Here is a 27,402-nt window from a genome sequence, read left to right on the forward strand (position 1 = left end):
AGCATTTCCATATATCTTTTCCATCTTCCTTTAATTCCATCTGGGTCGACAACGATTTGTCCCACTTCATCCTTCAAGCAGCTCACCCCCATCACATCACACCTCTCTTTCGCTATCTGCTTTGCAATCCTGAATACTGCTTTCTGACCCTCTTCCGAATCCAAGCGTTCTCCAAACATTTTCCTACATGCCTCCTGCGCCTTTGCTACCTCTTTCTTTGCAGCCTTCCTGGCTGCCTTATAACTTTCATGCTCTGCTGTTTCTGCTCCCGTACCCTTCGCCTTCTGCCACTCCTTGAACTTCTTCCTCTTCTCGTCAATCCTCTTTCCAACTTCATCATCCCACCACCATGTTTCCGAGTGCCTCGGTGGTCCTTTTGTCCAGCCACATACCTCACCAACGGCTCCCAACAGACTAGCTTTCATTGACATCCAACCACTTTCAAGCTCAACCACATCATCCTCGACCCTACTCAGCCTCTCTTTTAATGCCTCCCTTACTGTCAACTCTTTCAACCTCCACACCTTCATTCTCGGTTGGTACTTCACCCGCCGAGCTCTCCTCGCACCTTTCACCCTTACGTCGCAGACAACCAAGTGGTGCTGTGAAACAGCCTCCTCCCCCGGGATCACCTTTGTGTCTCGGAGGTGCCCCCTGTCTCGCCTACGCACCATCAGGTAGTCAACGGTTGTCGTCGACCCACCTGACGTGTATGTAACAAGCTTATTATCCTCTTTCTGGAACTGAGTATTACAAATCAACAAATCAGCTCCATCAGCAAACTCCAAAATCCTTTCACCTTCTCCATTTCTCACACCATATCCGTAACCCCCATGAACTCCGTCAAAACCATCCATACTCCTTCCCACATGTCCATTTAGGTCTCCTCCTACCACAACAACTTCCTCATCTTTCACGTTTTCCATCAGCTTCTCTATCGCACACCAGAACTTGTCCTTCTCTTCATCGCTTCGACCAACCTGCGGAGCATATCCCGAGATGATGTTCACCAAGAGCTTTCCAATCATCATTTTCACCATCATCAACCTATCACTCACTCTAGTCACACTCACCACACTGTCTACAAACTCCTCAGAAAACAGGACACCAACACCATTCATGCCCTCCGGATATAATAGCACGATATTTAAAAACGTTATGGATGGATTCAAATGAAGCATGGTGAATGAGTTGGGTTGGTGACAAGAACAAGATGATTAGATTTTAGTTCAGATTCGGATACAAGTCCGGATCAGTGGGATACAAAACGTAAACTCTTCAGCCTGGCAGAGTTATACGCTCTACCGACTGCTGCTCCAGTATCTCAAGACGTTACCCTGATACACATACTCACTTGTCCTATTAATGTGGTTGTGCCTTGGTACCATCTGCATATGGAGGGTACGCAGCCATTTCAGACACGTGCTTTGACGTCTTCATTGGTAGTAAACTTAATATTGCCCCATATGATAATTTGGTTGGAGATAATAGGTGGAGATTACAAGGTAACAAATCTAAGCTGTATACAATTTATAACTTACCAACCAATCTCTATTGGAGATGCGGTGGTCACATCTGCTATGTATATCACGAGCACTATCATGCAGTCAAGTCATGTTGCAGACAATATTGAACTATCCATTGGTGGTTTCCCCAATGTATTCAAGAAGTTCTACATGAATTCAACCATTAAGTTCCCACAAAACGTGATTGCCATAAGATTTCAGGCTGATGGTTGAACTTTTAAATTATTTGCTGGTTGGGACCAATAACATCCTCACTCCAGTTACACTCACTTTGACTTCAGCCGAAGGTGATGGACCAAGGTCTCATTACATGCAACAGGTTTCCTCAATAAATCATCTCCCTACCTCTGGTAACAATCCAGGAGTCCTCTTGCAATGGCCGCACAAGTTGCTTTTTGATCTTGTGAGAGGCCCCGTTTTGTTTTTAGACAATATACGAGTATGTGCAGAAAAAATTTGAACATTAACCTGTTGTTTTCTTTAAATGTTCTATAATTCACATCAATCTTGAAATTGAATGGCCCTTGTTGAATGCAATATCTCATTTTGAAAAGAAGATAAAAAATAACAAATAAATATCCACCATTATTTGTGGCCTATAAAAATTCTCCACCTGCACCTTAGCTTCAGTAAAGGGTGTGAAGACATGTTTTTCACTTGCACCATGATCATCATATTAATTATGAGTAACATTTTGAGCATTCAAATGAAGCATAAAATTGTTGCAATTACAAATACGCATCTTTTGTTCATAAAACGATAAGATATTGGTGATATACAGAAAAAGGTATTTCAGGGTCAAGGTATACCTGTTGCCGTGCATGTGACCCAGCATGCCGGTCGAGCTGAGCACGAGTGGTGAAGGCCGAACCAGGGCACAGGGGGCATATGAGTGGCCCGTCGCTCTCACCCCGCTCATGACGATAGCGGATATGCTCCTTGAGTGAAGTGAGCCTCTTATAGCCGCGATCACAGTAAGGACAAGCCAGCAGTTGGGAAAAGGCATCGGGTGTGCTGAGGATTCGACCTGATCAAACACAGAACACCAAGAAGCATGTTACAGTCCCGCTATGGAGAGACTGAACAATGCCTTGAGTAAAGGCTTGCTCTTCACCATTTTGTTTGCTGTCCACTTGTCTGCTTGAATAAATAGTTGCTTAAAGGACCAACTATTTATATCATATTGAGGGTGTGGGAAGGGCGAATTAAAAAAATAAAACGAGAAAATTAAAAAGAGGGGATTATAAGTGATATAAGTGTGGGAGGAGTGGGGAAAAGAAAGGAAAGGAGGTGTTTGAGGGAGATGGGATGAAAGGAAGGGGTGGACATGATGGAGGGCATGCAGGGAGGGTGTCAAAGTTCCTACAGATTTATTTAGTAATAAATTGATGGTCTCTTAACTTTTTCAGTTAAATAGCTCTGTCACTTCCTCTTTTAATTCCTGGTCGTGGAAATTTGTAGTCCAAGCGGGTCGAAATTAGCGTGAAAATGAACTCAAATGTCAAAAGGTGAGAGTTTCAATATTTACTTATTGCAGCATTTTCAAGAGATGCGCTGGAAGTGCGGTATCAAATTGTGACGCCGATGTTCGGTTGTATGTATACTTGCAGGGATGGGAAAGGGAGGGCCAGATCAGTGTGTGTGTGTGTGTGTGTGTGTGTGTGTGTGTGTGTGTGTGTGTGTGTGTGTGTGTGTTGTGTTTACATATGATATATATAAACAGTCACGTGAAAAAGTATGCACACCCCATGTAAAGTTTTGACTTTTTCAACATATTTCAACATACAGCTATTTGATCTTCTTTTCAACAATATTGATAGATAAAGGTGATATAATATAACAAATATCATGAAACATTTACATTTTGTAGTCCATTGTATAATTTAAATAAACATTAATGCAAATTTCACATGTGGAAAATGTAAGTACACCCTTGGCTCTAATAGATGGTATTGCCCCCTTTGGCAAAACAACCTCCAGTAGGCGTTTCTTATAACTGTCTACCAGTCTCTGACATAGACTGGGGGAAATGATTGCCCACTCCTCCATGCAGAATTCTTTCAGCTGTGTGATGTTTGAGGGGTTTCTTGCATGCACAGCTCGTTTCAAATCCCCCACAACATCTCAATGGGATTTAGATCTGGGCTTTGACTTGGCCATTCCAGAACCCTCCATTTATTTCTTTTCAGCCATTCCTTGGTGGATTTACTGGTATGTTTAGGGTCTTTGTCATGTTGCAAGGTCCACCTTCGGTTGAGCTTCAACTTTCCGACAGATGGCCTCACATTATCCTCAAGCACCCTCTGTTACAATGTAGAATTCATAGTGGATTCTGTGATGGTGAGCTGCCCAGGTCCAGATGCAGCAAAGCTGCCCCAAACCATAATATTTCCACCACTATGCTTTACAGTTGGTATCAGGTTCTTGTGGTCAAATGCTTTCTTTGGTTTTCGCCAAACATGTCTTCTGGTACAGTGGCCAAATAGCTCTGCCTTTGGCTCATTTGTCCAGAGCACATTGTTCCAGAAGTGCTGGTCTTTGCCGACGTGTTCATTGGCAAACTTTAGTCTTGCCCTGATGTTCTTTCTGGACAGCAAAGGTTTCCTCCTGGCACACCTCCCATGTAGATCAAATTTGTGCAGCCTCTTTCTAATGGTAGACTCGTGCACTTTGACATCAACAGTGGGTAGAGCTACCTGTAGGTCCCGTGATGACATTCTGGGGTTCTTAGAGACTTCTTTCAGCATCTTGCGGTCTGCTCCCGGGCTGAAATTGCTGGGGCGGCCTGGCCTGAACAAGTTGGCAGTTGTTTGGAATCTTCTCCACTTGTAGATGATCTTCTGGGCAGTCGAATGATTGATTTCAAATTGTTTGGAGATCTTTTTAAATCCCTTCCCAGACTCGGAGGCATCTATAACCTTCTTTCTGAAGGCCCCAGGGAGCTCTTTTGATCTCGGCATGGTGACGCCGCACACTTCAACAACAAAGGGCAAACCAAACTAAATGTCTGAGGTTTAAATAACACTGGTTCCTCCAAGATCCTCTCTAACGATGTTCTAATCATTTGCACCTGAGCTGGTGCACCTGATTCTAATTTTAGGTATTTGAAGTAGTGATAAATGTAGGGGTGTACTTACTTTTTCCACATGCAAAATTTGCATTTATGTTTATTTAAATTATTCAATGGACTACAAAATGTAAATGTTTCATGATATTTGTTATGTTATATCACCTTTATCTATCAATATTGTTGAAATGAAGATCAAATAGCTGTATGTTGAAATATGTTGAAAAAGTCAAAACTTTACATGGGGTGTACTTACTTTTTCACGTGACTGTATCTCTATATATAAAGGAGGAGTGTCTGTGTGTGTGTGTGTGTGTGTGTGTGTGTGTGTGTGTGTGTGTGTGTGTGTGTGTGTGTGTGTGTGTGTGTGTGTGTGTATGTGTATATGTGTGTCTGTCTGGATGTCCGCTTATAACTCAAGAACTACACATCGGAGAAAAGTTTTAGACACAGATTCGGAATCAGCATAAAATCCTGGTGGTTATAGGCTACGTTTTATTTTAATATCAATGGTTTAAAAAAACCGCGCCACCTGCAATTCCATGGTGGTTTGTGGCGGCGCTAGACGTTCGGGGTGTATTGCAATGGTTTGTCGGGTTTGGCTGTGGGTCCAGAATAGCTCGCATTTCCTCATGTTCTTCCACTTTTATTTTGATTCTTCTGTTACAACGCCTTCCTTATGTACCTTATATCCCCCCGACGAGGCCTCTACATAATTTCATGCGGCAGAATTTCGTACATTTTGAGTGAAAGAAGTGAGACGAAATTGTCGGAGGAAGAAGAGGCGCGGCCGAACTGATAGAAGCCGACTGTGGAGGGCCTCGATCGTGAGTGGAAATGGCGGGAATTGCGTTTGTATCGCAAAGTAAAGGCTCTGCATTCATTTCTGAACTTGCATTGGTGGATTGTTATACATCTGCATTATATTTCATTAAAAAACTTTATGTTGAACTTTAAGGCTCCAAGCACGGACTATATATATAGCCCTCATTGAGGTAAAAATAAAAGTAAAAATCCTGCTATCGCTTGCCAAGCTAGCCGTTCCCCCCCCCCTCCCCCTCCCCTCTCCTCCTCCCCCTCCCTCCTCTTCTCCCCTCTCCTCCTCCCCTCCCTCCTCTTCTCCCCTCTCCTCCTCCCCCTCCCTCCTCTTCTCGCCTCCCCCCCTCTTCTCCCCTCCCCCCTCTTCTCCCCTCCCCCCCTCTTCTCCCCTCCCCCCCTCTTCTCCCCTCCCCCCCTCTTCTCCCCTCCCCCCCTCTTCTCCCCTCCCCCCTCTCCTCCCTCCCCCCCCCGTTCCCCTCCCCTCCCCTCCCTCCTCCCCTCCCTTGCCCCGCCCGGCAATGCCGGGTACTTCCCATGGCCAGCTGTACGTGGGCTGCTCGAGGGTTGGAAAACCAAGCAATCTTTATGTCTTGGCACCAAGTAAGAAAACCAGAAATGTTGTATACCAAGAGGTTTTGAGAAATTGATAATTGACAAAACGTTATGTAGGAAATGTACTGTGATATTGCTCTAAAATATACATGTTCTTTTCACCATATATTTGTATTATTCTTATTCAACCCGGGTGAAGCCCCCCCCACCCCACTCCCACTCCCCTCCCCCTCCCCCCACCCCTCCCACTACCCTCCCCCTCCCCCTCCCCCTCCCCCTCCCCCTCCCCTCTCCTCCTCCCCCTCCCTCCTCTTCTCCCCTCTCCTCCTCCCTCCCTCCTCTTCTCCCCTCTCCTCCTCCCCCTCCCTCCTCTTCTCCCCTCCCCCCTCTTCTCCCCTCCCCCCCTCTTCTCCCCTCCCCCCCTCTTCTCCCCTCCCCCCCCTCTTCTCCCCTCCCCCCCTCTTCTCCCCTCCCCCCCTCTTCTCCCCTCCCCCCCCCCGTTCCCCTCCCCTCCCCTCCCTCCTCCCCTCCCTTGCCCCGCCCGGCAATGCCGGGTACTTCCCATGGCCAGCTGTACGTGGGCTGCTCGAGGGTTGGAAAACCAAGCAATCTTTATGTCTTGGCACCAAGTAAGAAAACCAGAAATGTTGTATACCAAGAGGTTTTGAGAAATTGATAATTGACAAAACGTTATGTAGGAAATGTACTGTGATATTGCTCTAAAATATACATGTTCTTTTCACCATATATTTGTATTATTCTTATTCAACCCGGGTGAAGCCCCCCCACCCCACTCCCACTCCCCTCCCCCTCCCCCCACCCCTCCCACTACCCTCCCTCCCCCCTCCCCCTCCCCCTCCCCCTCCCTCCCCCCTCCCCCTCCCCCTCCCCTTGTAACCTATGAGTCATTTTGACACTGCATATCTCAATAACAATGTATCTGAAATCCTCATCGACTAGAGTGCATGACCATAACCGTCCTGCATGTTATATGAACACTAAATATATGCCATCTGAAGTGGTGGAGTCATCAAGAAGGTGAATAGAAGCAACAAAAAAACATGGTTCTTGCAATCGGTTTAAGCGTGAAAAGTGATTATTAGATGGTCTATTGTGCGCAACAACTTGGTTTAAAAACATCATTATTAGAACAACACGGTATAAGGTGTTGTGGCATTCAGACAGGACATTCAGATACAGACTAGAGATATGACCCAGATCATTGTAACCTATGAATGGTTAAACCGATAAACATCTGCGACAATAACTGCGCCAGTAATATTCTTATGGATTATAAAAGAAAATCCTTTAAAAAAAATAAAAAATAAAGTGCTTTTTATTATGAACAAATGTTTTTGCGTTATGAATTTCGAGCACGCGCTGCATTCAAAGTACCATTTTCGTTTGGTTCTTCCCTCTCAGGTGTTCCTTGCTGTTGGTTTGGGTCATCGGGAGCTTCCGGATAGATGACAGCAGTGTCACTGCGCTGAAGAAATTCCGCGATGTTCCCAAACAGTTTGTGATCAGCTTCAGCAGCCTTCCTTCTTCCAAAGCAGTCGTCATAGTCCACTTGAGGTTCATTTCTTATTTCTACAAAGGAAATGTAAAGGAAGTAAAGTTAAGTGATACCTGCTGCTTAAAGGGCCTACATGTGGCAGTGCACTCTTTTACTTTTGCTTTTTCTTTTTGTACTGGTGGCCTAAATTATAGGATTTTCGGTTAATAGGATAAAAAAAGACCATCAAAACATTTGCTTTAAATTGTTGTTAAAAGACGATGTAGAGAAACAACAATTCGTCAGTCACTCATTTATTTCCTATCTCAGGCCACTGACTTCCTGAAGATCCGTCGCACATATATTGCGTATTGTAATTGCAGCCAGATAAAGATAATGCTTCACTGAGGCCACAAAAGTATGTTTCGTGTAGGAAACCTACACGGATATTTTGCTACCACTGGACAGTTTTTCTCACACTTACAAGACTAAAACGTTTGACCTGGAATGAATCGGTATGAAGTCATTTTTCGATGAAAGCGGGCGACAAAATTGCATCGCGCTCCAGTGTGACATCATCCTGGTGTCCTTCCTCAAGGACGACCACACATGTTTCCTTAAATATTTTCCAGTGGCTAATGAAAGTAATATAATCTCTACCACCCACTTTATACTCTCCCCACTTGCTTTTCCAACTGCTAATTGAAAATGAAAGTGAAAAGGAATTTGGAGAGCAAAAGTGTAGGATGGGAAAGTAGAAAGGGAAAAGTTGGGGAGGGAGGGGGCATGAGAGTTAAGTAGATCAAAATGTTAGCAACTAGTGTTTACATAGCATCAACGATGCATTTTGCATTATGTAATAATAACAACGAATATCTGAGAGAAATCGTGCTGCTGCTTCTCATCTTGCCCCTTCCCCACATCTTGGAGGGCAAGAATCTAAGACTCACTGTGTAATTGGAATCTCGCATCAGGAATCTGAGTCTCAGAACTTCTTCCTTGTCATAGGCAGATTGGTGGCCTTGCAAATTTTTTTACAGGCTCTATTCTGGTCTTGCTGTTGCTGCCCTCTCACCTCTCTGGCCAGCCCTTGCTCTCACAGGGCACATGCATTCTGTCAGCAGCCCTTTCATTGTGACCCTCCCCAGATAGCTCCTCAACACCCACCTCCATTCTTTCATACTCCTCTTCTCCCACCTGTGGAACTGTCTTTGAGAGTCTGTTGCAGTGAGTTTTTCCTTGCAAGAGTTAAAGTCTGCTGCCCACTGCCACATCATCCTCTCTCACTTCTCATTTCCACTTCTGAGCTTTTCCACACTTGCTGAGACCCTCTTTCCACCATTTTCCAACAATCTCCTTGTGCTGTGGCGCGTCCGTTCATTGCCATCCCACTGATTTCCCTTTGCCACATTTTGACTGTTAATTAATTCTCCATTGTCATTCTACTCCATTATGAGCCTCAATATATGTATGTATGTATGTATATATATATATATATATATGTATGTATATCTATCTATAATTCCAGTAATCTCTGTGTGTATGTTTGTATGTTTGTATGTTTGTATGTTTGTATGTTTGTATGTTTGTATGTCTGTATGTCTGTGACCGCTGTTTCTCGACAACCACAGGTCCGATATACTTGAAACTTGCCAGGTATATTGCTGGGGACCCGAGGATGTGCCTTTTCAAGGTTTCATATTAATCGGAGAAGTAGTTACCGAGCTATGTCCAAAAAACGATTCAACCAATCAGAGAGCAGCGAGCTATCACGTGTGCCGAACGTGGCGAACAGACTCTGCCTCGGACGGCACATTTGAGAGCGTATTCATTTATTTCACGTTGGAAAACTATGTTGCCGTTAAACTATGTTTTAAAACTAATTAAAACTAATTTGCGATTCATCGTAACTGCGATTTGCGACCTTCCGGACAGTGAAGACTGCACTTCCGGCAGCCAATTCACAGAATGCGTTATTGCGTAGGCGTGGCCGATGTGAGAGCGAGCCGAGCCGAGCGCGTGCGCCATTACGGTTCGTAATTCGATTTCTCGGAGAAAATAATAATTTCTCGATTTCTTATGCGCATTATTTCTCCCAATTCAGTCAGAGCGAAGGGCGGAAGCGAAGAGCGTTGTTTTTTTTTGTTTACGGGCGTACGGGCGTACGGGCGGGGTAGAGCGTACGGGTAGCGTTTTGTTTTTTTTTGGGCATAAGGAACGGGCACCCACGTACGGGCATGCCCTAGTATATATATATGTATGTATATATATATATATATATATATATATATATATATATTATATATAATATATATATATATATATACATATATATAATGGTATCTGTAATGTGGTTCTCCAACCTCATGAGCGAACATCATGACGTCATCGCCATGCATGTCCGCATTGCCTGCAAAGCTCCAGAGGAACCATCTAGCAGTGCGTCATTATGGATTATAAATTCAGATACTGTCACAAGTGCATGCAAAACTCACAGTTACCGACCTGGTTTCGCCCTTGTTGGGGCTTCATCAGGGCAACGCAGTGAGCCTTCCATACACTTGTAACTCTGTGAACCTTTCGGTTTTTATATCAGTCACTATGCGACCTTCATATCATCAGTGGAGAACCGCCAGCAAGGTGTCCCATACAGCTGTTGCTGCACCTTCCCAGCAAGGTGCAACAGCAGCTGTATGGGACACCTTGCTGGCGGTTCTCCACTGATGATATGAAGGTCGCATAGTGACTGATATATATATATAATATATATATATATATATACATATATATACATATATATACATATATATACATATATATACATATTATATACATATATACATATATATACATATATACATATATATACATATATATACATATATATACATATATATATATATATATATATATAATATATATATATATATATATATATATATATATATATATATATATATATATATATATATATAGATATATATATATAAATAAATATCTATAAAGCTCAGTGACTTTTTGCTCCACCAAATAACAGTGAAACGGAGTTGAGTAAAAGGGTGAAAATTCTACAGATGCTGTGATAAATAACTACCTCTGTCGGTTTGAATGTTTGAAAGAGAATAGACGTCTGGATCACTTTTGAATTAAATTTAAATCCGATATATATATATATATATATATATATATATATATAATATATATATATATATATATATGTATATGTATATGTATATATATATATATATATATATATATATATATATATATATATATATATATATATAATATATATATATATATATATCAATAAATATAAACACGAGTTGTCTGTGTGTGTCCGCGTTTTATTCAGAGATGGCTGAACGGATCTTCATCAAACTTTCAGAGGTTCATCAGTGAGTGCCTGGGAGTGTTTTAGGCCAAAAAATAATCATAATTGAAAAAGAAAAGTTCGTTTTTTTGGAGTTAAAAAATATATAAAAAATCGCTCGATAGTGCCGAAGCCTTTTTAAATGAATGACAGTTATATACAAGTACACATTCACATAAATAATTACAAAACAATTACCAGACATTTGAATACAAATAAATCAAACCATTCCGGAAGTGTACGAATTTGTTAGTATGGCTTCTTCTTCTTCTGATTGGCATCACACTTAACTCAGAAACGTGAGCCACATTCGCTCAGAAAACGTGAGCCACATTCACTCAGAAATGTGAGCCACTCCCCTTCCTCTCCTGCCTCCCCCCCTCCCCTCCCCTTCACCCCCCATGCCCTACACTTCCTCCCCTCTCCTTTAAGATATAAATTCTCTGTAAAAGAGCCTCCACTTCTGACTGCTCCCCTTCCCCCTCTCCCCACCTTTCCCCCTCCCCTCCCCCCCTCTCCTCCCCCCCCCCCCCCCGTTCCCCTCCCCTTCCCCACCCGGCAACGCCGGGTACTTCTGCTTGTACATATATATATATTAAAAAAGGGCAAATTTGGTTGTTAATATAATTAGAATCACAAATGATACAACGATACCTTTTTTTATGTGTGATACAGAAACTCAATGTTTTGTGTGTAACATCAACACACTTAAATGTGAACTCCCGTTTGTCACTCGCAGGACATCAATGCGGTACATGAGTTATTGCCATGTTGGGCTCAGCATGTTTGCGTCCACCAGTGCGCATGCAGCTGTGATCCGAGAACGAAGATCCTGCAGGTTTGCCATTTCGGTGTTGCAGTCAACATCTTTGACAAACCCCCACAGAAAAAAAAGATCAAGGGGGATTATGTATGGTGATGGTGGGGCCAGGAGGTTGGACTGTCTTGGCCAATCCAGCGACCTGGAAATTTTTCATTCAGGACAGCTCGAATGACTAAGGCCCCAATGAGGGGGAGCACCATCTTGTTGAAAAATTATATTGGGTTGTCGGTCCTCAGTCTGTGAGAAGGCGAATCCTTCCAACATGTTCATGTAAACTGTTGAGGTCACTGTATCCCCCGCAAAGACAAACGGACCCACCAAGTGGTCATGGAGAAGGCCACACCACACATTGACCTTTGGACTGTCACGTATGTTTTCAATGACCATGTGGGGGTTTTAGGATCCTGGCTAGATCCTCATATTGTGCCGGTTGAACTTCCCTAATACATGAAACCAAGCATCATCCGTGAACATGACCTTTTTCAGATAATCTTCATCATCCTCGATGCGACCTTGCATTTGGGTCCGTCATTTGGTTTGAGTTCCTGCAGAATCTACATGTTATAGGCATAAAGCTTCAGTCTTTTATGCAAAATCCTCTGTACAGTGGTGGTTGGTAGTCCCAGTTCTCTGGATGCGTGTCGGATGAATTTTCTGGGACTTTGTTGAAATGATTCACACACTTGTTCAACTTCAGCTGCACTTGTCTTGGTCGACCAGTACTTTTCTGTTTATGACAACTGCCATTCTCCTTAAACCACTTGTACCACTCTGATACTAATCCACGATGGCGGATTCCGCCCATACCTTGTATGGAAATTATGCTGAACTTGCATGTAGGATCTCGTTTCTATGAACCATTCAACGCACTGAGCTTTCTCCTGTGGAGTCGCCATTTTCTTTTACAATTAAACCACCAGAGCTGAAAATAAAGAAAACGTTATGAGTTTCTGTATCATATAAAACAAAGGGTATCATTATATCATTTGTGGTACTAAATATATTAACAACCAAAGTTGTCCAGTTCATTTTGATACACACTATGTATGTATGTATGAGTATGTGTGCATATATACATATATATATACATATATATATATATATATATATATATATATATATACATATACAGTGGAACCTTGACTTACGAGTGCACCAACTTACGAGTTTTCCGAGATACGAGCCGTCGCTCGGGCGGTTTATTGCTTTGAGATGCGAGCCGAGATTTGAGTTACGAGCTTTCGCCACCCGCCACCAGGTGGGTTCCGGTCACGTGGTTATCTTGCCGTGCAAGTATCTCTGCCGTATATCGCTGCTGCTTTGTTTTCGCATTTTGGTTATTTTGGAAAATTTCTTAGTTTTAACCATGGGTCCTAAGAAATTGAGTGCCAAGGGAAGAGAGGATGATGTGCTTGGATATAAAACACGCAATCGTCGAAAAACATGAGCGAGGTGTGCGTGTTGTCGACTTGGTGAGGCGGATGTGAAGGCAGCTGAAGATTTTATTATAACTGAGAAGAAGAAGAGGATGATGTGCTTGGATATAAAACACGCAATCGTCGAAAAACATGAGCGAGGTGTGCGTGTTGTCGACTTGGTGAGGCGGATGTGAAGGCAGCTGAAGATTTTATTATAACTTTTGCCGAACTGATAGAAGCCGAACGATACATCCCCCAGCAAATCTTCAACTGTGACGAGACAGGGCTCTTCTGGAAAAAGATGCCGAGGAGGACGTATATATATAACGGCAGAGGAGAAGAGCATGCCAGGCCACAACTTGTTCAGAGTGCCGGCGATAGCTCGCCTTCTCTTTGTGGAAAACACGGTGAGATCCTTAACATCCAACAACTAATGGGACGCAAACGGGGCGCCCAGTTTAGCGGTGCACACATTGATGAATCACCCTGCCTGTGATTCACCCATGACAGGTTATAGCTGGGTCGGGATTCAAACCCAGGCTGGACAGTTTAGAGTCAAGTGTGCGTACCTCCAGTCCAGGCCATCCTGCCAACTTGTATGCTGCATACAGGTGAAATATAAAGCGCGAGATATTTTTATATATATGTACTGTATATTTAAAAAAAAATTGGTGTGGTTTTTAGCGGGCTGGAACGGATTAGTAGCATTTCAATGCATTTTAATGGGGAAATTTAATTTGAGAAACGAGCAAATTGAGTTACGAGCTCGGTCACAGAACGAATTAAACTCGTAAGTCAAGGTTCCACTGTATATATATATATATATATATATATATATATATATATATATATATATATATATATATATATATATATATATATATATATATATATATATATATATATATATATATACATATATATATATATATATATATATATATATATTAAGTAATGACTTGCGGTTGGGATTAAAATCAAATAAATCCATTTTGAGTTCTCCAACCTTTAATGAGCAAATAAACAACTGCTCGACGTTTCGATCAGCAACACGGATAAACATGCATCCACTGACCTTTCTCAAGAGTAAAGCAAAACAACTCTATACCCTCCCATATATAAGGGAAAAAGGGGGTGGAGACACCGAACCACCAATCAATGCCATTCTGGAACAACTCGTGCCATTCAAATTTAAACCGTACATCAAAACCGTTGAACCAACTGAAACCACACCTTGTGATGTTACATCAAAACAACCCTTAAATCACCCCTTGAAAGAGGAACGCATGTCACAAGTGCAAATGCCATCACAATCTGGCTGGCCACTGTGTGTCAGCCATGGAGGCATAATGTGTTGTAGAGGTGGGAGTGCCATTGTGCATTTATTTTTATAGGCGCTGCCCCATGGGCGGGATGGGCAGAGAAGAGCTCCGCCCAAGAGCAGATAAGGAGAGAGACCTCACTTGGAGGAGGGAGAACAAGAGAGAGACTGGTAAACGAGGAAGAAGAGGCCTTGTGTTGTCAGAGAGAGGTAAGAAAGCCTTGTGTGGAAGGAGGACAAAGAAATACTCATGGAGGAGTTTTGGAGGGGACTGATTGTGGCTTTGTCTCTGGGTTAATTGACCCAAGCTGGGATCACCCTATGTTTTTGGAGGGTAAGGAGGAAGAAGATGGAGGGCAGAGCAGGAGGCCTCGATCACTTGGAGGACTAAAGGTATTCATAAGGCCTGGTGGAGGTTGATCATTAATGGCCTTCCTCATGATTGATCTTCATTGTGCTCGTTTTGCCTTTTAGCATCTTGAGAGCTACTCGTCACTGGCTCTCGTGTCACACCTGGTTTCCGAAGTGGGATGCTTTGAATCCATCGTCCACCCTGCGCATCAGAGAAAAGGGAAGTCTCGCCTGCATTATTGTCTTGTTGCATGAGTGTGATATGTGGATCCTCGTGGGATAGGTTTTGGTTTATTTCTCAATCATTGTACGGTACATAAGTTTGAATATTTCCGTTGACCTCTCTGTTTTGTGTCCATTTGACTTGCTTGGTTTATCCCATTTTTGTTTATAGCATCTTGTTTACCCTCTTCCCTGTTTACTTAACAAAATACATTATTTAAAAGGTAATAATACGTGTTTGAAGAACCTGTTTTCCGTGTGCATTCGCTGCTGTCGATATATCGGCTCAATTATCCATCCTTGGGGAACAGTAAAGTTGTGTAAATTAATAAAATATCAGCTGGGCCATCTTCTGATAATAAAGGTCTCGGCGCTAAGGTTTCTGTGTTAATGGGAGTTTCTTATGTGACAACACACAGATGTATATATATATATATATATATATATATATATATATATATATATATATATATATATATATATATTGTTGCGAATATGGAATTTGGCCTCCATATCCGCTTGTAAATATTCCCCTATTTCCCCAATACTCCCCAACTATCCCCAATCCCCCATCCCCTAGTCCCATTGTCTGTAAACAACAATCAGTAGAGCCGACCTTCCCCTTTTTCCCCCATTAAATGTCGTGCCCAGGTCCACCGCATCTCACGTAGACAACTTTCGGACATCTTGCTAGTTATTCTTAGTCTATGTCAGTTAAGGACTCCTTTCCATTAATTCTGACTCTTCGTTGCACCAGAATGTGATTATATGGCACCAGTAGTGAGTTTAGGACCTTTCCCATACCTCCTTCCATCTTCTTCCCCAAACAACAACAACAACAACAACTACAGCTACAACAACAACTACAACAACAGAGGGGCACGGCGCTGCGCGGGGGAGTGTGCGTCCTCACACCGGCTCGGTTAGCCGCCATTGACAATGCGCTCCGGACAATGCGCTCCACGGGGTTACCACGAAGGGGCTGGCTGTCAGCTCCTCGTCAAGGGCGGAGCCTGGTAAACCCCCCGCACGCACCCAATGAGAAGCAACGTGCCGATTCCACGAGGCGGAGCTAACGAGCCGAGGGCGTGTCACTCCCCGCCGGATATACGAAGCGACTCACCGGATGTGAGGTCAGATGCGCCCCCAGCTTGAAGAAGAGCAAGTCACTACCTCCGAGCGCTGCGACCTCCCTGCATGCTGCATCTCTGGACCGGACCGAGCCGATTCTGTCCCTGAGCCCAGGTGCACCTGGAGCCATCGATGCTGCCTTTCCTAGCCATCAATCCCCGTGTGAGTCAGCCTTTTGTCCCGTTTATCTGTCGTCTGTTGGGGTTAATATAAGATTGTGTCTAAGTGCTTGTCTTTCTATGCTGTACCTCTCGTCCCTGTAATCTGACCTTCCGAACGAATATAATCTCCTCCGGAGGTCTTGAGAACCGTATCCAGGGTGTCGTGTCATTTTAATCCCAGCCGTGTGTCTTTTCCTTCATTGACCTAGCGTAGCGCGATTAGTCAACGTTCGGGTATAATCGGGTAACTTGTGCAGACGTGGTCATACCAAACCGCTCGGTAAATAACATCTAAGCCACGTCTGTAACAATTGGTGTCGAGGAGTGGAATTCGAACCCGGGACTAAATTTATTAGGCCCAAATTTGTAATAGAATCGATTCGGAGCGCGTTTCCCGCGCGAAATTATAACGGCGAAATTTGAATTTGTTTTACGAAAATAAAAACCCGAATTTTGAAAGTCGCGCTATGGCAGACCAAGACAGCTGGGGTCCGGTAGGGGAGAGTGAGGCAGGGTCGGTCCAGGACCAAATTGAGGGACGCGAGGAGAGCGAAGCAGCGAGGGTAGCAGACGCACAAAATGGCACCTCGCTGGTCACCGCGCCCGCGACCGTGGTAGCGCCGCCGATGGATTGGGGCCTATTTATGGAACAAATAAAGGCCTTTATGGTTAAGTCGGGTGAAGAAATGAAGGACGAGATGAGGGCTAATAGTCAGCAATTGGGAAACCAAATTGTGGGATTGAGGGCTGATAGTGAGCGATTAGAGGGCCAAATGGGGGTAATGAGGGACGAAGCGAGGGGTACCGGTGAGGGGTTAGACAATAATTTTAAGGGATTAGACAAGAAAATTGGGAAGTTAGACGACAAATTTGAGGGGTTAGACAACGGGATAAAAGAAGTGAAAAATGGGTTAATGGGGGTAGAAAACAGAATGGCCGCTCAAGAGAATCAAATGGAAGGGATGCAAAATGGGTTAGAGGGGGTAGAAAATAGAATGGCTGCCCAGGAGAATCAGATAGAGGGAGTGAAAAATGGGTTAGAGGGGTTAGAAAACAGTATGGAAGGCAAATTGAGGGACATGAGGGACCAAGCGGAAAGGGAAGTTAACCAAATGGGGCAGCAGATAGAGGGGGTCAGAATGGGGGTAGAAACCAAACTGGATGCTCACAGGGAGGAAATGGAGCAGATGAGGGTGGCATCTGGGCAGGAGATGCAAGTGATGGGAGAGGAGATCAGAAGAGGAGTGAGTGAGGAGGTCGGAGGAGTGCGCGAGGAGGTGAGGCACTGTAAGGAGCACATGGAGAAGGAGGTGAGAAAGGGGACTGTAAAGTTACAAGGGGGCATTGAGGACCTGACGCAGGAGGTGGAGCAGCTAACAGAGGGACAAAAAGAACTAACGGACCAGGTAAAGAAGAACACAGCGGTAATAGGAGGGTTAAAAGCGACACAAAATGACCTAAAAAATGACTTGGTGGCGACGAAGAGGGAATGTCAGATGGTACGTGAGGGACTGACAACGAGGCTGGACGAGGTGATAGAGGTAATGGAGACGAAGGACCGGCAGGTGAGGACGCACCTGGAAACGGTCAAGGTAGCCTTAGAGGACGAACTTGAGGAGACGTACCGGGGAATAAAAGAGGTGAAGCAGAAATTAGAAGAAGTGGAAGAAGGGGTGAGCGAAATTAAGAAGCGACGGAGAGGGGATAAGAAAGAGATAAAAGAGGAGATAAAAGAATTGGTCCAAAGTCTGTGTTTGGATCGTGATGATGTGCTCATTAACCGGATGAGGGATTCGCAGGTGATGGAGGAGAAGCGAAGAGAAAGAGGACCCGGTGTAAGTGGTGACCAATATGGTCGTGCGTATGATGCGCCAGGGGATTTAAGAAGCTTGGGGGTCGAGATGGACCCGGGTGTTCGTGAGAGGCCGTGGGTGAAGTGTGCGACCGGTCTGGTGTGCGAAAAAGGAGGTGTGCGAGAAAGTCCGACTCTGGGGTGTGTGAGGAAAAAGTGCGTGCCAAGGAGTGAGGGTGCTGGCGAGAGTGAGTCGGTCGTAGCGCGTGTGCGAGGGGGCACATGGAAGCGCGGTGTGGTAAGTGTTACAGAGGGTGTGACGGGAGAGTGTGCGCGAGAAAGGTGTGCGCGAGAAAGGTGTGTGACGGACAGGTGCATGAGGAAAGAGTGCGCTGTCAGAAGTAAGGAAGAGTGTCCACCTGTGGTGAGTGTTACAGAGGGTGTGACGGGAGAGTGTGCGCAAGAGTGTGCGCGAGAGAGGTGTGTAACGGACAGGTGCATGGGGAAAGAGTGCGCTGTCGGGAGTAAGGGTGAGTGCGTTGTCAAGAGTGGAGGGGAGAGTAGTGAGAGTGACAAGGAGCGTGAGTTGGTTGTGACAGGTGAGCGAGGATGTACACCTGGGATGGAAGGATGCACACCTGGAATGGTAGAGCGTGAGTGGGAATGCACGCTGGAGTTGGTGGTGAGGCACGTGGTTGGGTGTGCGAATGAGGGCACACCTGTGATTGTCACAGAGGAGGTGACCGAGGAGGGGGTGCGAAGAGGTGTGTTGGTGAGGTGTGCGACCAACGAGTGTGTGCCAAAGTGTTCGGTGGTCAGGTGTGTGACCAAGGCTGTGAGTGGAATGAGTGTACCGAGGTGTGTAAGGAAAGGTACGAGGAGCATGGAAACGGCTGGATGTGTGAGCAAGGAACGGGCTGCGGGGTGTAAGCATCCAGGTGAAGCATCGACGGTAACCAGGTTAGAGGTTAGGTCGACTTTTAGCCGAAGCGGGCCCTCGGTGCGTGCCGGGCCTCGCTTTGAACGGCCGCGTCCAGGCTCCACTAGGTGGAGCGGGCAGCTGGATGGGAAGGGTCGTCATGGCGACCACGTTTTGTTGAGACGTGCCGGCAGGTCGAGATCGGGACATTGGATGGCTCCACGCCGAGGTGGTGCGTGGGATCTCGGCCCGGGTAAGCCCCCGTCCCTGCCCCGAATGCCGGACGCATCCAGCCGCCGGCACAACACAACCAGCATCCATTGCTTGGCTTTACGAAGCCGGGCTTTGGACGGGAATTGGCGCACCGAGAGACAGTAGTGAGTAGACTGGGTGATGAGGTTAGTGTTTTGGCCCCAAAATTAGAGAAAAACAAAATTTGATGATTGGCAAGGGATTGGCAGTAGTGATTGGCAGATGATGAGTAGGATTGGCAAATTTTTAATTTGTTGAAATTTGATGTGCAAACTTTATAGTGAGAGACCCCCGATGTGGTGGGATGGCAAATCCACCATCCCTCACAGTGGGGGCAAAGGAGCAATAGCTTATGGGGTGTATGGCAGTGAAAACTAGCCCGGGTGGGTTAGGTTATATTGTAGGGATCTAGAAGAGATTGACATTAGGTAACGTTAAGTTTAGTTAGTGACTGATACCTGTAGTGGGGACGCAGGTAGATTAGTGTGGATGATAATGACGAGGGAGCGCAATAGTTTAAAGGGACGACTAGGAAGCGCAAGTTTCAGAGGGGAGTAGTTAGCTGAGATGATGCCGTGTGTGTGAGAATTGAACAGGTGTGATTGCACAGGTGTGCAACTGGACAGGTGTGTGGAGCAGTGTGTGAGTAGTGAGTGTGTGGATCAGCGCGAATGCGCTTGGGGAGAGAAGGGTGCAGGTGGCACCAGGTGTGAGAGCACAGGTGTGCAAGTACAGGTGTGTGGAGAGAGTTGGAGTAAGTGGTACGGAGTGGTGTGCATGGTGCGAAGGTGTGGATGGGGGAAGAGTGGACCCCCATCACGGATACCCGGGGCGGGTAGTGTAAGTGTTAGGTAGAGGGTATAGGTAAATTGTGGTTGGAAATTGGCATTTGTGGTGCGGTTGCAGAATGGTGTTGTGAATGGGTGCATTAGTGTTGTGGAAATGGCTGGGCGTGTAGCCTGTTAGTGTGTGTAGTTGGTTTGGGAACTCCACCACTGTGAGGATGTCGGCCAGGTGAGGCCGCAGGTGGGCTCTGGGAGCCGGTAGTAGTTGTTGTGGATGGGGCCCGAGGATCCGGAGGACGGACCCGGGTAGCCCAGTGCCAGAGAGGGCACCGAGTGGGGAGAGCGCCAGAGGGCCTTCCCCAGGTAGTTAGGTTAGCGTAAGGAGCAGGTAAGCTCGGAGGCAACTGCAGTGGTGGAGGTGTGTAGGTGGGTAGACCCGCTGGGAGAGGTACACGCCGCGGCCCAGAAATTGTGCGAGGGCACCGGGAGATGAATCGGGGGAGTGAGACCCCAAATTGAAAAGCACCACAGTTTGGCCAATGGGAATTGGTTTTTAGAACCCATAGTGTAAGAGGGCCAATGGTTTGGCCGGAGAAAGACCCCGGGTAGTGTAAAGTTGTTAAAGCCATTTAGGAAATAGTTAGGATTGATGAGCCTGTCGCACCATACGCATCCACTTACCTGTGGTGATGATGACTCCACACCTGTGTTTTCTTTGTTCTGTGTGCAGAAATGAGAATTGCTGTGAGGATTTGTGAGACGCATCACGACGTGGATGAGACATTGGGGTGATTCCATCTCTCCCTCCCTAGGAGGGACTGATGATGAATTGGTAATGGCAAATCTTGATGTGCAGTTGGAGATGGCAAATTTTGATGAGAGTTGAAAATGGCAAATTTGATTGGTTAGGAGGGAGAGAAGACGAATTTGGTATATGGGAGGAACGGGGAAGACAGTAGGGATGTTTGTTGATTTGTAAAGTAGATGTTTATGGGTAGTGTTGTGTTTTGTGGATACAGTAAGGGGTAAGGGAGGGGCCATGTAGGTTACCTGGTGGGGGGGGGGAGCGTACGGTAGGAACGTACCTGTCTCACCTGGTTCCCATGTGCCCCCAGTGTGCATTACCTTGCATTGCGTGCACTTTTGCGCCCATACCACCTTACTCACTTGTCTGCTTCTTTTGTCTCCCACCTCCGAGGATCTGGCTTTGGGGTAGAGAGAGAGGAGAGAGAGGTGCTGGCTTCGCAGTTGTGGGCCTGCACTTTCGCTGCTTGCTGCTTGGATCGATACACCATATGGACCGCAATGTTTGTGGCCACCCACAATGGACCGCAGTTCTTTTGCGGCCAAGCACCACCCATGGATGGACCTATGGGTCAACGTGGCACCTATGCCATACAAGGTGAACCACTAACAGTTGGCCCACTGACGGCCACAATAGAGAAATGGACGCGGTTGGCGCCTTTCTTTATTTTTGAAAGAAGTAAGAAGGCCAAGTGCACCACACGAAGGCAAGACCAGCGGCAGAACATCGGCCGGCTGCGACACCACACAATGATTCATAAACACTTTATTGGTGCACCGGATGGTGCTCACTGTGTGATGGGGTGGTGCTTTTGGTGCTTGGAAGGGGTGCTCTGCACATTATTAAAGGCCGTAGGCCACAGAGCACTCGTGGGTTGGTGTATCGATGCTAGCATGCGTGCTCTCTCTATGCATAACATCTGCATGTGTTCCTCCAAAAACAGGTCCTGGATCGTAGTGTAAATATCAGCGTAGTCTTGTGTAAATAATGCTCCCTACCGGCTGTATGTTTAGTTTGAGGATTCTTTCCGGATTCGGTTATCCTGTGGGTGTGTTTCTGTGAGGAGAAGGGTGCAACGTCGCAGGGGGACATATTTACTCATTTGTGAATATCTGTAAAACTGTCGCACTCAGGGTAGAGTTAATAGTAGAGGGAACTACATTGCGTGCCACACTAAAGTAGGTAAAAATTTATCGGGTCGGGACGCCCCGAGGGTAGAGAAGGGTGCAATGTTGCGAATATGGAATTTGGCCTCCATATCCGCTTGTAAATATTCCCCTATTTCCCCAATACTCCCCAACTATCCCCAATCCCCCATCCCCTAGTCCCATTGTCTGTAAACAACAATCAGTAGAGCCGACCTTCCCCTTTTTCCCCCATTAAATGTCGTGCCCAGGTCCACCGCATCTCACGTAGACAACTTTCGGACATCTTGCTAGTTATTCTTAGTCTATGTCAGTTAAGGACTCCTTTCCATTAATTCTGACTCTTCGTTGCACCAGAATGTGATTATATGGCACCAGTAGTGAGTTTAGGACCTTTCCCATACCTCCTTCCATCTTCTTCCCCAAACAACAACAACAACTACAGCTACAACAACAACTACAACAACAGAGGGGCACGGCGCTGCGCGGGGGAGTGTGCGTCCTCACACCGGCTCGGTTAGCCGCCATTGACAATGCGCTCCGGACAATGCGCTCCACGGGGTTACCACGAAGGGGCTGGCTGTCAGCTCCTCGTCAAGGGCGGAGCCTGGTAAACCCCCCGCACGCACCCAATGAGAAGCAACGTGCCGATTCCACGAGGCGGAGCTAACGAGCCGAGGGCGTGTCACTCCCCGCCGGATATACGAAGCGACTCACCGGATGTGAGGTCAGATGCGCCCCCAGCTTGAAGAAGAGCAAGTCACTACCTCCGAGCGCTGCGACCTCCCTGCATGCTGCATCTCTGGACCGGACCGAGCCGATTCTGTCCCTGAGCCCAGGTGCACCTGGAGCCATCGATCCTGCCTTTCCTAGCCATCAATCCCCGTGTGAGTCAGCCTTTTGTCCCGTTTATCTGTCGTCTGTTGGGGTTAATATAAGATTGTGTCTAAGTGCTTGTCTTTCTATGCTGTACCTCTCGTCCCTGTAATCTGACCTTCCGAACGAATATAATCTCCTCCGGAGGTCTTGAGAACCGTATCCAGGGTGTCGTGTCATTTTAATCCCAGCCGTGTGTCTTTTCCTTCATTGACCTAGCGTAGCGCGATTAGTCAACGTTCGGGTATAATCGGGTAACTTGTGCAGACGTGGTCATACCAAACCGCTCGGTAAATAACATCTAAGCCACGTCTGTAACAATATATATATATATATATATATAGTGTTAATACATAAATATATATTTACAGGGCCATGCAGAAATGACTAGATATTTTAATGTAACATAACTTTGTCACATTAGTAATTAGCGTTTTTTTATTTAAGTGGTTTCTATAATTTGTGTTTAAAGGAAAAGTTGTTCTATTATTTTCTACACATATTAAGCCACTTTTATATGATTCTGCTGTCAAATAATAAAGTTACAGCATGATAAAACGTATCTAGTCCTTTCTGTTTCAACCTGTATATACATACGAGTATTACATACATATATGCATGTATGTGTATTATTATGGATATATACATACCCCCTCACTGAAATGGTGACCGTGAACCCTCATCTCACACCAGCAATTTCTGCAAGGGTTCTGAACAATAGGGGGAACTTGCCATGCACCCACCCCATTGAGGCACCCATTACACAATTTATGAGGTTTTAGGCAGCCAGGAAATAAGATTTTTATGTTTAAAAAAGTACTTCTAGCTTAAGCTGCAGTCTTCAGTGGGCGGAGCCTGTGCAAAACAGAGAACCACTCCCAGCAAACGAGCAGTGTCAGCTGCCACTCCGTGGCCCGCACATCAACCAGCCAATGTTTTTTTTAGATCAATGCCAGCCCAAAATTTTGGAATCAATCCATGGACACGTTTATTATTATTTTTTTAAACCAGAAATTCCAAATTTACACAAATGTACTTAAAAAAAAGATTAATGTCAGTGACACTACCACATTTGCTTCTTTACTCCTAAAAAGCTTCTTTCATGAATTGATCTGTGGGCATGTATTGGCCTAATAATTCCTGGGCAAACACTTAGAGGGGGCCACTGTTTTATTTTTCTATGCAAACGCCTGAAAATATTTAACTCATTGAGAAAAATACAAATTTCTCTTGTCAGAAGAGAAGTAAAACCGACTGTTATTGAACTTCTCAAATAGCTTTGAAAAAGGTTGTTTCATTAGCTCTGATAATAGAAGTCAGAAATGAGAAAAATGCTTGACTTTTCATTTATCTGATAAAACAGATTTACTTAATGCCATGCTTTTTTTCTTAAAGAGTCAGGACAACCTGTTAAATTTCAGGAACACTAACAGAAAGCGTCATATCTTTATTTTACCCCATCAGGCTCCCTCCTTCATTCTTCACCTTCCTCCACTTCCCACCTCACTTTTCCTCCATACCACCACTCTCTTCAAATGTCCTTCATGTGTTGCCCTTGACCTTGATGATTTAAATGTCCCATCTTACATTGATATAAGCCTAATATGAAAACAACAAGCCAACAACCGATTTAACATATACTCTTAAGTGTATTACCATCAACATACAAACATGAGAACTCAAAATAGTTCTCATCGCCTGAATGGATGCATTCAGCTAACCACAGCGATGTCCATTCTAAAAATGAAAACACACACAAAAACATTCTGCTGATGCAGCCAAGGGGACAGCACCTGCTGCGAACGAGCTTGGCCTGCCTAACTTCCCGCCACACGTCCTGCCTCCAAAATCAGACCACCTGGCATGCTCCAAACGGGCTCATCAGAGATTGCTCTGCCAATGGCTGCCTCTTGGTAACCCAGAGACACGGGGAATCTTCACAGACAATTGAAAACCACATGGCCTGAGTGCCGTGACTCGTGGACACAATAGACGTACTGTTTAAATGGAGAATTCCAACATGCATATGCAGTGAATCACTCCTGATCATCAACAGTGTACTCTGTTTACCATGAATTCCTGTAAGTGCATGTCTTTTAAATGGGCAAAAGGTAGAGGTGAAAGGTCATGGTTGGAGGTTCTTGCAAATGTGAGACTTCACCACTTTGGCATGCATGGCTATTATTGATGAACATTTTTTTCACATTCCTCAAATGAACATGCGAACAAAACAGCAATAATCAGAACACGTAACCATATTGTATTGTGACAGGCCTCCAGAATTAGAGAAGACATAGAATCAACCTTATAACAAACAAATGTGTTATGGACAATAACATAGGAAAAATGGAAAGTTTGCATGTAGATCTTGAAATTTACATGTCATCACATTATGTATTTTTCTTTAAAACAAATAACAAAAATTTAAAAACATCAAAAACAGACACCTGTATTAGTTAGACCAAAACCTCTTTGTGTCTGCATTTTCTAAAATGTTGAGGCTTCTAGAATAGCTAAACGTCAATGTTGCTGAATCTTCCAAAACATAAGATATACATATTGTTGCGGTTTTGTGTTTTTATAATAAAGGTTAATTTCCCCTCCTAGTTTAGTTACACTACAACATGTATCCTCGTTTAAAGCTCAGTTATTTCTTAGTAAATGTAAGCGTAGATCTTTCCTGTGTTTAGTTTTGCGTTGAGTAGGATAATGAGAATAGGTCCCCTTACGATGCTTATGATGCCTCGATGCTTTTGGTTTTGGCGCGAAATACCACGAGGCCGGCTTGAACAAGTCGATCCAGGCCAAAGGAAGGCGGAGGAGGAGCAACGGTAAGTGCGAGCCGCCAATCAGGGCTTGAGGGGAGTGACTTACCACTGCGGCAAAAGGCTGGGTTTGGAACGTTCGAGTCGGGCTAAGGGCGGGACGATATAAGCCTGTGCCCAGAGCCCCCCATCTCAGTCGGTTCGGAGTTCGGAGTTATGAGAAGGGATGCGCTGATTTGACGTCGGGGCCGAATACGTGAGTTCTCAGTTGGTACGAACGTTGGTATACGAACTTTGCCCTGCTCCCCGGAGCGCTCAGTTGTATTAATCGCGCTGTGAAAGACAGCCGTGCTGGGCCACAGATGCGCGCATATTACCTTCTGCCTGCCTTTGCCGAGATACGCACCGCGAGGATTTTCCCGCCTGCCTGCCTTCGCCGGGATACGTGCTGTGACCGCCAGAGGGCCACGCCGGGTGAGCTGTTCCTGGAGGACCAAAGCCGGCGCGTGAACATTCTTCCTTCATCTCCCTGTGTGTGTAAGTGGGCCCATTGTCTGGGATAAATGAGTTAAGACTGCCCTGTGTCTCTTCTTCTTCTACCATTGTACATTGTGTAAATAATAATTAAATCTGTTCTTCTTTTGATTCGACCATTTCGTCCCTTCCATCATTGACTTAGCATGGTACGAATTAGATCGCTCTGATCGGGTTCCAATAGCAAGGTAACAGCATGGACCACGTGGTACGCCATCCGCTCGGGTGTACTTAATTACGCGTGGTTCGTGCGAGACTCGATCCCCACTTCCGCTGCGGCGTGGGTACTCAAGGTACGTGCGAACTTGTCCCGAGACCCTTTTCCACGTCTGCCCGGAAGTGGCGACTCAGTCGCGCGGTTCGAAGGCCCAAGGAGAAAAAGGGGCTTAATCTCCCCTTTGTAAGGGAATGGGCTTCACAAAACCGCAACAATATATACAGTCGTGGTCAAAAATATTGGTACCCTTAGACTTTTTTCAAATGACTCACAATTTTGTTTAAAAATAAGTTGAAATTGACAAAAGTATTTGGCCTCCACAACTCATTATTTCACGATTAATATGACAGAACCTTTGTTTTTGATTCAGAACTTAATATATCCTTTTAAATCAGAAAATATAAATAAATGGCATTGACAAAATTATTGACACCCGAGACTTAATATTTGGTACCACGGCCTTTGGAAAAAATAACTGCAGTCAGGCACTTCCTATAGCCATGAATGAGCTTCCTACACCTCTCTACTGGCAGTTTGGCCCACTCTTCTTGTGCAAACTGCTCCAGTTCTCCCAGATTTGAAGGGTGACTTCTCCCAACTGCTGTTTTCAGATCTCCCCACAGGTGTTCAATGGGATTTAGATCTGGACTAATTTCTGGCCACATCAGAACAGTCCAGCGTTTTGTCTTCAACCATTCTTGGATGCTTTTTAAAGTGTGTTTGGGGTCATTTCCCTGCTGCAAGACCCATGACCTTCAACGGAGACCCAGCTTTCTGACACTGGGTTGAACATTGCGCAAAAAATGCCTTGGTAATCTCCTGATTTCATGATGCCATGCACACATTCAAGGTACTCAGTGGCAGAGGCAGCACAGAAACCCCAAAACATCACGGAACCTCCTCCCTGTTTGAATGTAGGGAAGGTGTTCTTTTCTTGGAAGGCTTCATTTTGTTTTCTGCAAACATAGAGATGATGTGCTTCACAAAAAGCTCTAATTTGGTCTAATCTGTCCACACGACTTTCTCCCAGAAGGATTTTGGCTTGTTCAGGTG

The 27,402-nt window shown here is 45.1% G+C and overlaps 1 protein-coding gene across 2 annotated transcripts in view; it reads right to left on the bottom strand.

The window, feature by feature from the left end:
• Window positions 1-27,402, bottom strand: part of LOC137431739 (zinc finger E-box-binding homeobox 2) — a 257,683-nt gene that overhangs the window by 43,551 nt on the left and 186,730 nt on the right. For both annotated transcript variants that reach the window (XM_068123387.2, XM_068123386.2), the window contains 2 exons: window positions 7,360-7,554; window positions 2,336-2,553 (listed from right to left, as the gene is read on the bottom strand). In XM_068123387.2, the coding sequence (XP_067979488.2) occupies window positions 2,336-2,553; window positions 7,360-7,554 (413 nt within the window). The remainder of the gene's footprint in view (window positions 1-2,335; window positions 2,554-7,359; window positions 7,555-27,402) is intronic.

Source organism: Myxine glutinosa, chromosome 7 (assembly GCF_964187855.1).
Source record: "Myxine glutinosa chromosome 7, kmMyxGlut1.1, whole genome shotgun sequence".
Classification (NCBI taxonomy): Eukaryota; Metazoa; Chordata; class Myxini; order Myxiniformes; family Myxinidae; genus Myxine; species Myxine glutinosa.